Source organism: Somniosus microcephalus, chromosome 4 (genome assembly GCF_052327205.1).
Source record: "Somniosus microcephalus isolate GS21.2 chromosome 4, FLI_Smic_1.0, whole genome shotgun sequence".
NCBI lineage: Eukaryota > Metazoa > Chordata > Chondrichthyes > Squaliformes > Somniosidae > Somniosus > Somniosus microcephalus.
The window spans coordinates 333669823-333686762 of NC_140990.1; the positions used below are offsets into that span (position 1 = coordinate 333669823).

A 16940-nucleotide genomic window follows, 5' to 3' on the forward strand; every position below is an offset into this window, starting at 1 on the left:
GGTAACCAGATTAATGCCGCTTCTGAAAAATGGCACCCCTGACAATACAGCAGTCCCATCAGTTTTGTATTTGTCAACCAAGGTTATGTGCTCAAGTCTAGGAGTGGGCCTTAAGACCGTGACCACCTGACTCGGGTGCGATGGCTACTTCTAAGCCAAGCTGACACTTAATGCTGGTATGCAATAAGAGGATAGTTATGTGGGCAAAAGTTTAATGAAGGGTTGTTATTTATTTCCTCTTAGCCATAAGGAAATAATGAATTGCCCTATTTGGTATATGAAGTATATCCTCATTTGTTGAATAAGGAAATTCCAATTACAGGAAATCATCTTTTCAGTTCCACATCTAGCTAGTTTTGTTATTTCTTTAAAGTTTGTGCCTAAGTTAACCGCTTTCACATCTTGTTAAAATGTTGAGGCAATCATGATGACCTGCTTGCTTCCATATTTGTCCTTTAAATTGCATTATAAATTCAGTGTTGCTATATCTGAACAAATGTAAATATACTGTGGCAGAAACATTGGCCCGTATTTTCTGATCGGAGGCTTCCTGCGTGCGGAGGCCTCCGATCTGGTAAAAAATCTACACCCTTACCCGAGGGCTCCAGAGGTGCGGCCATTTCCGATCCTGGGCCTCTCCACGACGAAGCGCGCAGGGCCCAGGTATCCCAGGGGCGCATGCGGTTCGCAAGCGTCCCTGGGATCACGTGGGCCATGGGGAGCCAATGGGAGAAGGGAATCTCCCTTCATACTTTTGACAGGGGTCTCCGCTTAAACATGTCAAAAGTATGAATGGAGATCAATGAAATAACACATCAAAACATTAAATACATTTTTTAAAATCAGGTTTTTAAAATGAATTAATTACATTAAATTAAATATTTTAAAGAAATTTAATTTTTTGAAAGTTTTTTACGGGGCTAAAAATAAACTCAGCTTTTTTAAAGTATTTTTTAAATTATAAATGAATGGGGGGGGGGGATTTTTTTTCTTTTTTAAACTCTTATGCTGGTAAAAGCAGGCCTTACGCTGCTTTTATCAGGCGTAAGATTTTTTAAAGGGTTTTCAGCGGGCAGAGGTTCTGCAGAAAATGGAGCTCTCCACCCGCAGAGGCCCTTCTCCAGGGCAGGCGGATGATCTGTCAAGAGGATTCTTGACAGATCGGAAATGCCGGTTTTCAGCGCATGCGCTTCGCATGCCTGAAACCGGCATTTGCGAGGTCCCGTCGGAATCGGAAAATACGGGCCATTGTCTTATTAAACATAAGGGCCCGTAATTTGCGGTCAGCGGCGAAGCAAAGGTGCTCGCTGTTGGCCCCGAAGAACGCTGCCCCCAGAAATCTCGCGATCTCTGGCAAGAAGTTTGCCTTTTTCGACATTCAATTGATTGCAGCGCTCTGTCATGGGGATTTCTGCAGTGACGTCGTCAAGCTGTCTAAGCAGCCAATCACGTTGAAGAATTCTCTGGCAGGAAACCAGGATATGAGAAGCTGCTTTTAAAAATATTGAGAGCGAAATAAAGATTGGGACTTTCATATGGGGATAAAGTAGAAACTGAAAAGTTGGAATTTTTTATCATAATGGAGAAATCTGACACTCCACAAATATAAAAATTAGTTTTTCAGGGCCATAAAGTTTGTTTACCAGTCAATATGCTGTCAAAACCCCAGTTACACCTATTCCAAGAAGGCTTAACATTTAATGGAGTATTTAACAGCGATATTACCACGGAAAAGACCAAGTTTTCATCTGTTTCACTGATTACACTGATTGCTGGCTAGTTGGTGGGGGGAGGGGGGGTGGCTGTCCACAGCGCAGCCAGTGTCGGAGCAGTGAATGACACCACAATTTCAGGATTTCTGCATTTAGATGCGCGTATGCTAAATCCTGAAGTTGCGGTCAGTTTCAGAGGGGTAACTGTCATTACCCACCGCAAATTCCAGGCCAAAATAGTGGCATAAACCTTTGTTTTTGGTTTTTTCAATGCAAGATCTGAACCACTAATTCAGTGCATCACAAATTGCAACACTGAGTTAATAGGTTCCGCTGTTTTCAGTGTGAAAGCCATTTCAACAGAAATGAATGAACTAGCTTTAAGTGTGGCTTTATTAACTTTGTGTACAAAACGCCCCTTAAAGAAAACTGCTTTGAGCACAAGTGTTTAGATGTAAATATTCACCTTTCAGCTGCCTGGGCCCTAAGCTCTGGAATTCCCTCCCTAAACCTCTCTGCTTCCCCACCTGTCTCTCCTCCTTTAAGACTCTCCTTAAAACCCACCCCTTAGACTGAGTTTTTAGTCACCCCTCCTAATATCTCCTCCTTTGGCTCGGTGTCAATTTTTGTCTGACTACGTACCTATGAAATGCCTTGGGAGTGTTTTCCTACATTAAAGATGCTCCTGTTACAGATCACTTAATCACCAAATTCAGACAATGGGTCAACGAGTGGTTGCAATGCAGGTTCAAAGTTTTAAAGCATTTGTGGAAGTTTTAGGAAGAGTAACCAGCTGTGCAGTTACTACAGTAGTAGTGTTTACAGATGTATTGGAGCATAAAACAGGATTAAAATATGGGAGGGGGGAGTTGAAAAGGCATGGAGAGAGAAGTAATTTTGTACAGCATTTTCACCACATAGTTTAGTAACTTTGATTATTAGCATATTTTCCATGTGACAGTAGAAATGGCAGTGCAGACACAACCATGGTGGTCAGAAAAACCACAGCTGAGAACAGCTCACTGATGCAATGTGGTTACGTTTTCTGCGAAATTTCCAAAGTGCACAGGAAATTTGTCAAACCAGTTTGAGAGTGGGTGGGACCTAGAAGTTAAAACTGTTAAGAGATTTTTCCTACAGTTGTTAGAAAATACACAACAAAACTTCAGTCTGCCTTTTGTTTCTGATGGCAGTATTATTCTTTAAAAGGAGCTAGATTAAATATATTTAATATGCATGTATCGCAGGTAACTCTTTAAAGCATAGCCTAAATATACAAATCTAGTTCAATGAAGATGAGTAGGCAGATAGAGGTGTGCATTAATCAGCACACATTTTTCCATTTACTGCACTGTAGGAAAACGAGTATAAGGGCATAAATTTTCAGATTATCTGCTTGCAACACTGCTAAATGTCGAAAAGGAACGTGTCATGGGGAAGAAAACGTGGATGGTGAGGCTGTGGAAATGTAGTATTCGTGTTTTACTGCTTTGTTTTACTTGCAATTAGTATTCAGTTTACAAGAAAAATTGTATTTACTGGCTGCTCAGTTTGAGGCTTGGTAAGATGAGGATCATGTATTTAATAACACAGTAATTGTAAACTAAATTACGATTACTAAAATCGGTGGTTAATTGTGGTGTACGTGTTTCTAAATGACCTCCAGCGTTCTTAGCTTATGAGGAAATTGCTCATTGAGCGCAGCTTAAAATAGCAAAATACAATGGTGATCTAGAAGATTAGAGAGATGGTGCTTAAAACATTGTACATTTACTTTACAATGCAGCTTTAGGCTTGTCTTTTACCCAAGTTATACATTTGTTGTCTCAACAGTGTTGTGACCTAACTGCTTTGATGACGTTCACTCCCCTTGAAGCCTAATTTTAAAAAGCTGTCAAATGTTTTTTTTGTCCCTTTTTAATGATTCAGATCACCCAGTAAACCATTGACGAGAAAGATGATGAGCGGGATGGACTGGGAGTCGGTAAGCAGGAATTCACTGTCAGATGACCGACTTGAAACACAAAGCCTGCCTTCACGGTCTCCGCCTGGAACCCCAAATCAGTGAGTAACAAATGCAAACTTTTATTTATGGGGCAGGATAATGATGAGAGATTTTAATAGCACCATTTGTATTGCAAATATTTTCTGTTTCCTTTTATTATCTGCCTTCGTTTGCGTGTGTTCCTCACTATGTCTTGTGCACTTTACCTCTCCCCTTACTAAAGAGCTTCATAGGAACATAGTTTTAAAAAGATGACATGTTGATCTTTGTGGGGGGGGGGGGGGGAGTGCATCCGCATAAACTTATCTGAACTATAACTTTTTACAGTAAGTAATGTAAAATGAGTTTTCACGTTGCATTTATGAGACTATTCACTGCAGCACTTTCACTGCCAATTCATTTTGACAACATTAATCCTTTCGGTTGAAAACGTCAGCCGCTTGATTTTATTCCTGTTGAAAGTGTAAATATCTGGCACAAATCATTATGTATGCCACAGCATATATTGGTTGTGCTTAGTTGAGTAATTTTAATTTTCAGTACATTCTAGTGCTCAACATGGGCAGATGCATGAAAGTATTGTTGGCGTAATCCAGCTGTGTAGAGAGTGGAATCTGTCGCATGAATAGCCTATACTGATTTAATTTTCATTTGTGGTCTTTGATTAATATCAACTATCAAGAGCAATATTTTGAAGTAAATGCTCAATTGTCTGTTTATAGGACAGATGCAACAAATGTGTTGTATCATGACTTAATCGGCCACTGATTGCTTGACTGTAAATTATCGCTCATCAGTTATTCAAAAAAGACTTTGATAAGCTCAGCCAGAATCATTAAGATAGAGATACTGGAGTGAGAGGCATCACCGAGCACGCACTTGTGGTATTCTGTTGTGCATTCCAACATAACATAAGAAATAGGAGCAGGAGTAGGCCATTTGGCCCCTCGAGCCTGCTCCGCCATTCAATAAGATCATGGCTGATTGTCGACCTCATCTCCACTTTCCTGCACTATCCTCATATATCCCTTGATTCCCTTAATATTTAAAAATCTATCAATCTCTGTCTTGAATATACTCAACGACTGAGCCTCCACAGCCCTCTGGGGTAGAGAATTCCAAAGATTCACCACCCTTTGAGTGAAGAAATTTCTCCTCATCTCAGTCCTAAATGGCCAACCCCTTACTCTGAGACTGTGACCCCCGGCTCTAGACTCCCCAGCCAGGGGAAACGTCCTCCCTGCATCTACCCTGTCAAGCCCTGTATGAATTTTGTATGTTTCAATGAGATCACCTATCATTCTTCCAAATACTAGAGAATATAGACCTAGTCTACACAATCCCCCCCCCCATTCCAGGAATCAGGGGAATTTATAATGGGGAACACAGAAATGGCAGACCAACTAAATACATACTTTGGTTCTGTCTTCACAAAGAGGACACAAATAACCTCCCAGAGATGTCGGGAAATATAGGGTCTAATGAGAGGGAGGAACTGAATGAAATCAGTATTTGTAGGGAAATGGTGTTGGAGAAATTGACGGGATTGAAGGCCAATAAATCCCCAGAGCCTGATAATCTACATCCTAGGGTACTTAAGGAAGTGCCCTAGAAATAGTAGATGCATTGCTGGTCATCTTCCAAAATTCGATGGACTCTGGCACAGTTCCCATGGATTGGAGGGTAGCTAATGTAACCCCACTATTTAAAAAAGGTGGTAGAGAGAAAACGGGGAATTATAGACCGGTAAGCCTGACATCGGTAGTGGGGAAAATGCTAGAGTCCATTATAAAAGATGTAATAGCAGAGCACTTGGAAAACAGTGACAGGATTGGACAAAGTCAACATGGATTTACAAAAGGTAAATCATGCTTGACTAATCTACTGGAATTTTTTGAGGATGTAACTGGTAGAATAGATGAGGGAGAACCAGCTGATGTGGTGTATTTGGACTTTCAGAAGGCTTTCGATAAGGTCCCGCATAAGAGATTAGCGTGCAAAGTTAAAGCACATGGGATTGGGGGTAAGGTACTGACTTGATAGAGAACTGGTTGGCAGACAGGAAGCAAAGAGTTGGAATAAACAGGTATTTTTCCGAGTTGCAGGCAGTGACTAGTGGGGTACTGCAGGGATCGGTGCTAGGACCCCAGTTATTCACAATACAGGAAACTCTCGATTTACCGGCACCTAAATAACCGGAAATCTCTTAACCGGCAAAATTCAGGAGTAGGTCCAGGTAAGTTTTACTTCATATTAGTGGCCGCTCCTGGATATGTGGCCGTGTAACTGGGGTTCCTGCACCTGTTGCTATGCAACAGGGACGCCTGGATCTGTGGCCGTGTATGGGGCTGTCGTACCTTTTACTATACCTCTCTGTAATCCTGACTTCTTAATAAACCGGCAGCACGCCGGTCCCGTCGGTGCCGGATAAAAAAGAGCTTCCTGTATATATTAATGATCTAGACGAGGGAACTATATGTAATATCTCCAAGTTTGCAGGCGACACAAAGCTGGGTGGGCGTGTGTGCTGTGAGGAGGATGCAGAGAAACTCCAGTATGATTTGGACAGGTTGGATGATTGGACAGATGCATGGCAGATGCAGTATAATGTGGATAAATGCGAGATTATCCACTTTGGTGGCAAAAACAGGAAGGCAGATTACTATGAACGGCAATAGATTTGCAAAAGGGGAAGTGCAATGAGACCTGGGTGTCCTTGTACACCAGTCGCTGAAGGTAAGCATGCAGGTGCAGCAGGCGGTTAAGAAAGCAAATGGTATGTGGGCCTTCATAGTGAGAGGATTCGAGTGCAGGAGCAAGGATGTCTTGCTGCAGTTGTACAGTGCCTTGGTGAGACTGCACCTTGAGTATTGTGTGCAGTTTTGGTCGCCTTATCTGAGGAAGGATGTTCTTGCCATGGAGGGAGTGCAGTGAAGATTCACCAGACTGATACCTGGGATGGCAGGAATGACTTGTGAAGAGAGATTGGGTCGATTAGGCTTATATTCGCTAGAGTTTAGAAGAATGAGAGGGGATCTCATTGAAACTTATAAAATTCTAACAGGACTAGATGCAGGAAGGGTGTTCCTGATGGCGGGGGAGTCTAGAACCAGGGGTCACAGTCTAAGGATAAGGGGTAAGCCATTTAGGACAGAGATGAGGAGGAATTTCTTCAGCCAGAGAGTGGTGAACCTGTGGAATTCTCTACCACAGAAGGCAGTTGAGGCCAATTCATTAAATATATTCAAGAAGGAGTGAGATATATTTCTTAAGGCTAAGGGATCAAGGGATATGGGGAGAAAGCAGGGACAGGGTACTGAATTTGGATGATCAGCCATGATCTCGTTAATTGGCGGAGCAGGCTCGAGGGGCCGAATGGCCTACTCCTGCTCCTATCTTCTATGTTTCCATGAATCAGCCTGGTGAACCTTTGTTGCATTCCCTCTATGGCAATTATATCCTTCCTTCAGTAAGGAGACCAAATCTGTACACAATACTCCAGGCGTGGTCTCACCAGGGCCCTATATAATTGCAGTAAGACGTCTTTACTCTTATACTCCAATCCTCTTGTAATAAAGGCCAACATACCATTTGTTTTCCTAATTGCGTGCTGTACCTGCATGTTAACCTTGTGATTCTTGTACAAGGACACCCAGGTCCCTCTGAACACCAACACTTCCCAATCTCTCTCCATTTAAAAAATCCTCTGCTTTTCTATTTTTCCTACCAAAGTGGTAACTTCACATTTCACCACATGATATTCCATCATTATATTTCATTTGCCATGTTCTTGCCCACTCACTTAGCCTGTCTATATCCCCTTGAAGCCCCTTTGCATCCTCCTCACAACTGATATTCCCACCCAGCTTTGTATCATCAGAAAACTTGGATATATTACAGTTGGTCTCCCCATCCAAATCATTGATATAGATTGTGAATAGCTGAGGCCCAAGCACTGACCGCACTAGTTATAGCCTGCCAACCCAAAAATGACCCGTTTATTCCTACTCTGTTTTCTATCTGTTAACCAATCTGCAATCCGTGCTAGTATATTACCCCCAATCCCATGAGCCCTAGTTTTGTTTAATAACCTCCTTGTGTGGCATCTTATCGAATGCCTTCTAAAAATCCAAATACACCACATCCACTGGTTCCCCCTTATCTATTCTGCTAGTTACAACCTCAGAAAACTCTAACAGGTTCGTTAAACACGATTTCCCTTTTATAAATCTGTGTTGACTCTGCCCAATCCTATTATTATTTTCTAAGTGCCCTGTTACCATGTCCTTAATAACAGATTCTAGCAATTTCCCTACTGCTGGTGTCAGGTTAACTGGTCTGTAGTTCCCTGTTTTCTCTCTCCCTCCTTTCTTAAATAGTGGGGTTACATTTGCTACCTTCCAACCTGCAGTAACCGTTCCAGAATCTATGGAATTTTGGAAAATGACAACCAATGCATCCACTATCTCTGTAGACACCTCTTTCAAAACCCTAGGATGTAGGCCATCGGGTCCAGGGGATTTATCGGCTTTCAGTCTCATTAATTTCTCCAGTACTATTTTTTTACTAATACTAATTTCTTTCAGTTCCTCATTCTCACTGGACCCTTGGTTCTCCACTATTTCTGGGAAGTGTTTTGCGTCTTCCGTGAAGATGGACACAAAGTATTTGTTTAATTTCTCTGCCATTTCCGTATTCCCCATTATAATTTCTCCTGTCTCAGCCTGTAAGGGACCCACATTTACTTTTGCTAATCTTTTCCTTTTTACATACCTATAGAAGTTTTTACAGTCTGTTTTTATGTCTCTCAGTAGTTTACTCTCATTCTATTTTCCCTCTCTATCAATTTCTTGGTCCTCCTTTGCTGAATTCTAAAATCCTCCCAATCTTCAGGCTTACTACTCTTTTTGGCAACATTATAAGCCTCTTCCTTTGACCTAATATTATCTTTAACTTCTCTTGTTAGCCAAGGTTGGACCACTTTTCCTGTGGGGTTTTGCTGCCTTAAAGGAATGTATATTTGCTATAAATTATATATTAATTCTTTAAATGCTAGCCAATACTCGTCCACTGTCATACCTTTTAATGTAGTTTCCCAATCTACCTTAGCCAACTCGCCCCTCATACCTACATAGTTTAGATTTAAGACCCTAGTTTCGGATTTAACTAAATCACTTTCAAACTCAATATAAAATTCTATCTCATTATGGTCACTTTCCAAAAGGTTATTAATTAACCCTTTCTCGTCGCACAATTTTAGATCTGAAATAGCCTGTTCTAGTTGGTTCCTCAACATACTGATCTAGAGAACTATCTTCCATACATTCCATGAATTCGTTCTCCACACTATTACTGCAAATTTTGGTTTGCCCAGTCTAGATGTAGATTAAAGTCCCCCACGATTGCTGTATTACCCTTGTTACATGTGCCTCTAATGTCCTTATTTATACTCTGCCCTACATTACAACTACTGTTTGGGGGCCTATAAACAACTCCCACCAATGTTTTCTGCCCCTTGCTGTTTCTTAGCTCGAACTAAACTGATTCTACTTCTTGATTTTCGGAGCTAAGATCCTTTCTCTCTCCGGTCTTTATCCCATCCTTTATTATCAAGGCTACCCCTCCTCCTTTTCCATTTTGCCTACCTCTTCTAAAAGTTAAGTATCCTGGAATATTTAGTTCCCAACCTTGGCCACATTGCAACCACGTCTCCATAATGTCTATTAGATCGAACCTATTCATTTCTATCTGCGCTATTAATTCATTTATTTTGTTGCAAATGCTTCGCGCATATTCAGATATAGTGCCTTTAGCTTTTACTTCTTTCTATTTTTCCCTGATGTCACCTTGCTCACTGATGCCCTATTACCTTTGTTACTCTCTCTGTCCCTTCCTGACCCACTCTGCTTATTTTTACCCAAAATTCTACTCTGCTCTAGAGCCTTGACATTTCTCTCGCTGCTTTTAAATTTACTCTTTCCTGAATCCTCCCACCCCCTTCATTACTTTACTTTAAAGCCCTGTCTACTGCCCTAGTTATTCGGTTCGCCGGGACACTGGTCCCAGCCCGGTTTAAGTGTAGCCCGTCCCAACGGAACAGCTCCCCCTTCCTCCCACGCCAGTTTTTGAGCCACGCATTTAAACCTCTAATCTGTTTGTCCCTATGCCAATTTGCGTGTGGCTCAGTTAACAATCCAGAGATTATTACCTTTGAGGTTCTGCTTTTTAATTTGAATCCTAGCTCCTCAAACTCCTTCAGCAGAACTTCATTCCTAGTTCTACCTATGTTGTTGGTTCCTACGTGGACCATGACAACTCTCCCTCCCACTCCAAGTTCTCCTCCAGCCGCGAGGAGATGCCTTTAACCCTGGCACCAGGCAGGCAACGCTATCTTCGGAACTCTTGGTCGCGGCTGCAGAGAACAGTATCTATCCCCCTGACTATACTGTCCTCTACCACAACTACATTCCCTTTCACTCCCCCCACTTGAATGGCCTCCTGTGGCATGGTCAACTTGCTCATCCATCCTGCAGGCTTTTCCCTCATCCACACAGGCAGCAAGAACCTCATACCTATTGGACAAGGGCAAAGGCTGAGGCTCCTCCAGCATCGCACCCTTACCTGCCTGAGTTGCAATCACACCCTCCTGTCCCTGACCAATTATCAGACATGTACCACTACCTAACCTAAGGGGTGTGACTGTCTCCTGGATCAAAGTGTCCAGGTAACTCTCCCCATCCCCGATGCCCTGCAATGTCTGCACCTCAGACTCCAGTTCAAAAACTCTGAGCTGAAGTTCCTCAAGATTCAGGCACTTAATGCAAACGTGGTTGTCCAGGATCACAGTGCTTTCCACAAACTCCCACATTCTGCTGTTGCACACCACCTGCACTGCCATCCCTATATGACCTTGTTTTATTTAATTAAATTTGTAATTAGGTAACTTAGTTCACAGTGTAGTTTCTTGACTACTTACTTGATCTAGATTAAGTTATAGGTACTGAAATTAAAGGTCTACCCATAACACAAAACACTACAAGTAGTGTAGGCAAAAAGCAGCAACTCCTTCCTACTCTTCTCCGAATTCCCACTCTTTCCAAATTCCCAAATAAAACACTTTTTAAGTGCACTCTGTTTTAATCCCGCTCTGTGTAACAGCCAAGCTGGTTCAAATACTAACATGGAGGCCAGTGGGAACAGGTCACTTGTATGCTCTTGTGGTCAAAGACTATGAAAATAACTTAAGTTATGGAGTGGAGAAAGGAGACATTAAATGCCCCAATATGAGTTCATAGCAGCAAAGAACAAACAAATGAATGCATCATTTGGCTCCTGTTTGCCAGTAAGATTAACTGTTCACATTCGTTTTTGAAAACTCCTCAATTGGTACATTTCTGGAAGTCGGAGCTGCCAAATCCGGATTCAAACTACTTTCTCACTACCATAAAGCCTGCCTGCCAATGGTGAAAGTGAAGTCAGCCATATATGGATGCTAAAACAATCGCAAAATACTGCGGATGCTGGAAATCTGGAAACGCTCAGCCGGTCAGGCAGCATCTGTGGAGAGAGAAACAGAGTCAACGTTTCAGGTCGACGACCTTTCATCAGAACTGGATGCTGACAGTACAAAGCCATACTACAGGAAACTTTGTTATATCCGGCACCGATGGGACCGAGCTGTTGCCGATCTATCAAAACTGCCGGACATACAAAGTTAATGTTGAAGCATACGGAGGTTTTCATCTCCGTATCTGACAACAAACACTGTTGCTTACAGCTTGTAAACAGTCGGCCTGTACCTTGTGTGGTAAACCACTGTTGTTCACTTCACTTCACTGTTGTTCACTTCACTTCACTTCACTGTTGTTCACTTCACTTCACTGTTCTTCACTTCACTTCACTTCACTGTTGTTCACTTCACTTCACTGTTGTTCACTTCACTTCACTGTTGTTCACTTCACTGTTGTTCACTTCACTTCACTGTTGTTCACTTCACTTCACTTCACTGTTGTTCACTTCACTGTTGTTCACTTCACTTCACTGTTGTTCACTTCACTTCACTGTTGTTCACTTCACTTCACTTCACTGTTGTTCACTTCACTTCACTTCACTGTTGTTCACTTCACTGTTGTTCACTTCACTTCACTTCACTGTTGTTCACTTCACTTCACTTCACTGTTCTTCACTTCACTTCACTGTTGTTCACTTCACTTCACTGTTGTTCACTTCACTGTTGTTCACTTCACTTCACTTCACTGTTGTTCACTTCACTTCACTTCACTGTTGTTCACTTCACTTCACTGTTGTTCACTTCACTTCACTTCACTGTTGTTCACTTCACTTCACTTCACTGTTGTTCACTTCACTTCACTGTTCTTCACTTCACTTCACTGTTGTTCACTTCACTTCACTGTTGTTCACTTCACTGTTGTTCACTTCACTTCACTTCACTGTTGTTCACTTCACTTCACTTCACTGTTGTTCACTTCACTTCACTGTTGTTCACTTCACTTCACTTCACTGTTGTTCACTTCACTTCACTGTTGTTCACTTCACTTCACTTCACTTGTTCACTTCACTTCACTTCACTGTTGTTCACTTCACTTCACTGTTGTTCACTTCACTTCACTTCACTGTTGTTCACTTCACTTCACTGTTGTTCACTTCACTTCACTTCACTGTTGTTCACTTCACTGTTGTTCACTTCACTTCACTTCACTGTTCTTCACTTCACTTCACTGTTGTTCACTCTTGCCCATTGTTGTACCTGTCTGTGCATGCCTCAGCTGGCTCCACCCATATGCCCTGGTATAAAGGCGGCTGCTCTGCAGTTCCCCAGGCATTCAGGACCGGTCGACCACTAGAGGCATGCCTTCGTTCTTTAGCTAATAAAAGCCTGTTTGTTACACTCTTAACTTCCAGTCTTTCTCAGTAATTGATAGCGCATCAATTTTATTAGCTAAACTTTTTTTTGATGGAGCAAATCCTCAAACCAGCACACCTGGAACTAGACCCTCAAGAGGCGGATTCATCTACCAAGTTCGCGCACTGGCTGCGATGCTTCGAATTTTTCCTAGAAGCCTCCGTCGAAACTGTTCAAAACGATGGCGACAAACTAAGGGTTCTGACCTCCAAGGTGAACCACCAAGCTTATTCACTCACCCAAGATGCGACTACCTACAAGGGTGCTCTCGACCTCCTTAAAGAACAGTACGCACGCCCGGTAAATGAGGTTTACGCCAGACACCTCCTGGGGTCCCGCAAACAGCAACCCGGGGAATCGATGGAGGTATACCTACGGGCGCTGAAGGTGCTCGGCCGGGCCTGCAAATGTAAAGAGGTGTCGGCCGCGGTGTACACGGAGGAACTTGTCCGGGACGCCTTCGTCGTGGGCCTCAGGTCCAACTACACCCGGCAGAGACTGTTGGAGCAGGGCGAACTCGACCTGAAGAAGGCCACGGCCCTCGCACTCTCGCTAGACGTGGCCCACCGGAATATGGACGCCTACTCCCCTGACCGCGCGGCCGCATCGTGGATGGCGCGGGCGCCGCCATCCTGGGACACGGTAGGACCGCCACCCTGCGCCGCGCCACCCCCGTCACATCCCGCCAATGGCCCAACTTCTGCAGCGATGTCCCGGGGCCCGAAGTGTTACTTCTGTGGCCAAGCCAAACACCCCAGAGCGCGCTGCCTGGCGAAAAACGCTACTTGCTCTGGTTGTGGGAAGAAAGGGCACTACGCCAGCGTCTACAAGGCTAAACCTACCCCAAACTCCAGCAGTGCCGCGTGTGGGCTGAGCGGGCCGCCATCTTGGACGCCATCTTGTACGCCCCCAGCCGCGTGTGGAGCATGGGCGCCGCCATCTTGGACGCCTTCGACCATGGGTGATCCGTTCCGGCCGCCATTTTTGCAACGGGCCCCCGACTCACCCACCGCCTCAACTGATGACTGCAGCGACACGCCTGACCCTACGCTGGCCTCCGTTACACTGGACCAATCTAGACCTCACCAACTAGCCAGGTCCATGATGGACATTAAGGTAAACGGCCGCGCCACGACCTGCCTTTTCGACTGCGGGAGCACTGAGAGCTTTATCCACCCCGACGCGGTGCGGCGTTACTCTCTCCCGGTCCTGCCAGCGCGCCACCGGGTCTCTATGGCCTCCAAGTCCCATTCAGCGGACGTCGGCGGCTACTGCGTGGTGACCCTTTCGGTGAGGGGCACAGAGTACAGAAACTTTAAACTGCTTGTCCTGCCCCATCTCTGCGCTGCCGTTCTACTGGGGTTGGATTTTCAGTGCCACCTTAAGAGTGTCACGATGGCGTACGGTGGACCCCTTCCCCCACTCTCAGTCTGCAACCAGCAGTTTTCAAATTGCCCGCCGCGCACCTTTTGCAGCCTCTCCACGCTTAAAGTCACCCCCCCCCCCCCGTTGTTCGCCAACCTCGCCCACGACTGTAAGCCCATCGCCACCAAAAGCAGGCGATACAGCGCTGGTGACAGAGTTTTTATTAAATCTGAGGTGGAGCAGCTCCTGAAGGAGGGGATTATTGAAGCTAGCACCAGCCCCTGGCGAGCCCAGGTTGTGGTCGTCAAGACCGGCGAGAAGCAGCGCCTGGTCATTGACTACAGCCAAACAATAAATCGATATACCCAACTGGACGCATACCCCCTCCCCCGCATATCTGATATGGTCAATCAGATCGCACAATACCGCGTATTCTCCACCATTGACCTTAAGTCAGCATATCACCAACTCCCTATCCGCTATGAGGACCGCCAGTATACTGCCTTCGAGGCAAACGGCCGCCTCTACCACTTCCTTCGGGTTCCCTTCGGCGTCACCAACGGGGTCTCCGTTTTCCAAAGGGAGATGGACCGGATGGTCGACCAGAATGCGTTGCAGGCCACTTTTCCCTACCTGGACAATGTGACCATCTGCGGCCATGACCTGCAGGACCATGACGCCAACCTCGACAAATTCCTCCGCACTGCCCAACTCCTAAACCTTACGTATAACAAGGAGAAGTGCATATTCCGCACAACCCGCCTCGCTATCCTTGGCTGTGTTGTGGAACACGGAGTCCTCGGCCCCGACCCTGACCGGATGCGTCCCCTTATGGACCTCCCACTGCCTCAAGGCCCTGAAGAGATGCCTGGGGTTTTTCTCCTACTACGCCCAGTGGGTCCCTAATTATGCGGACAAAGCCCGTCCACTTATCAAGTCCACCTCTTTTCCCCTGGCGGCAGAGGCCGGCTTAGCCTTCCACCGTATCAAAGAGGACATTGCTAAAGCCACCATGCACGCGGTGGACGAGTCCATCCCTTTCCAGGTGGAGAGCGATGCGTCCGACTTTGCCCTGGCCGCCACCCTTAACCAGGCGGGAAGGCCCGTGGCCTTTTTTTCACGAACCCTCCAAGGCTCCGAAATCAGACACTCCTCTGTCGAAAAGGAGGCCCAGGCCATTGTGGAAGCTGTGCGACATTGGAGGCATTACCTGGCCGGAAAACGATTCACCCTACTCACTGACCAGCGTTCAGTTGCTTTTATGTTTAATAACAAGCAGAGGGGCAAAATCAAAAATGACACGATTTTGAGGTGGAGAATTGAACTTTCCACCTACAATTACGATATCTTGTACCGGCCCAGGAAACTCAATGAGCCCCCGGATGCTCTATCGCGTGGCACCTGCGCCAACGCACAGGTTGATAGACTGCGGGCCCTCCACAATGACCTCTGCCACCCGGGGGTCACCAGGTTCTTCCATTTCACCAAGGCCCGCAACCTGCCTTACTCCATTGAGGAGGTCAGGACCATGACCAGGAACTGCCAAGTCTGCGCTGAGTGCAAACCGCACTTTTATAGACCAGACAGGGCTCACCTGATAAAAGCCACTCGCCCCTTCGAGCGCCTGAGCGTTGATTTTAAAGGGCCTCTCCCCTCCTCCAACCGCAATGTGTACTTCCTCAACATTATTGATGAGTACTCCCGTTTCCCGTTCGCCATCCCCTGCCCGGACATGACCAGTGCCACGGTCATTAAATGTCTGAACGACCTCTTCACCCTGTTCGGTTTCCCCAGCTATATCCATAGCGACCGGGGCTCATCGTTTATGAGCGACGAACTCCGTCAGTACCTGCTCGCTAGGGGTATTGCCACAAGCAGGACCACCAGTTACAACCCCCGGGGGAACGGACAGGTGGAAAGAGAGAATGCGACAGTTTGGAAGGCTGCCCTGCTAGCCTTAAAGTCTAGGGGCCTTCCGACCTCCCGCTGGCAGGATGTGCTCCCCGATGCGCTCCACTCTATTCGGTCTCTGCACTGCCACTAACTCCACCCCTCATGAGAAAATGTTTGTCTTCCCAAGGAAGTCCACATCGGGGACATCGCCATGGCTGACGTCCCCAGGGCCGGTCCTACTGAGAAGACACGCGAGGACCCATAAAACGGACCCCCTGGTCGAGAGGGTCGACCTCCTCCACGCCAACCCCCAGTATGCTTACATTGCATACCCGGACGGGCGGGAGGACACAGTCTCCATATGAGACCTCGCACCCTCGGGGGGCCCCTGAAACCAACACCACCGCTACCCACAATGTACCGGCGGCAACGGACCCATACCTAACCCCTGTAGACGGCACGCCGTGGCCCCGTGACCCGCCATTGATCATCAACCAACTCAACACCCAGGAGGACGACACGCCAGTGCTCCGGCCCACGCGGGACTCGGCGTCGGAAGCTGCACCACCTCAGCCGTCGCCACGACGATCACGACGGCATACAAGACCCCCAGAAAGACTTAATTATACGAACTTTTAATACACTTCACCCTGTCGGACTCATTTTTTAAGCAAGGGGTGAATGTGGTAAACCACTGTTGTTCACTTCACCGTCGTTCACTTCACCGTCGTTCACTCTTGCCCATTGTTGTACCTGTCTGTGCATGCCTCAGCTGGCTCCGCCCCTGGCTCCACCCATATGCCCTGGTATAAAGGCGGCTGCTCTGCAGTTCCCCAGGCATTCAGGACCGGTCGACCACTAGAGGCATGCCTTCGTTCTTTAGCTAATAAAAGCCTGTTTGTTACTCTCTTAACTTCCAGTCTTTCTCAGTAATTGATAGCGCATCACCTTGGCAGCGTCTCTGTAGCTTAGCAACAGCTTCAGAGAGACTTTCCAGAGCCCGACTGTTGAAAACAAAGCCACAAGAAGAAAAAAACCCTAA

At 45.8% G+C, this 16940-nt stretch overlaps 1 protein-coding gene across 5 annotated transcripts in view; it reads left to right on the plus strand.

The window, feature by feature from the left end:
- Positions 1–16940, plus strand: part of ptpn4a (protein tyrosine phosphatase non-receptor type 4a) — a 264046-nt gene that overhangs the window by 187479 nt on the left and 59627 nt on the right. For all 5 annotated transcript variants that reach the window (XM_085986873.1, XM_085986872.1, XM_085986874.1 and 2 more), the window contains one exon: positions 3642–3776. In XM_085986873.1, the coding sequence (XP_085842999.1) occupies positions 3642–3776 (135 nt within the window). The remainder of the gene's footprint in view (positions 1–3641; positions 3777–16940) is intronic.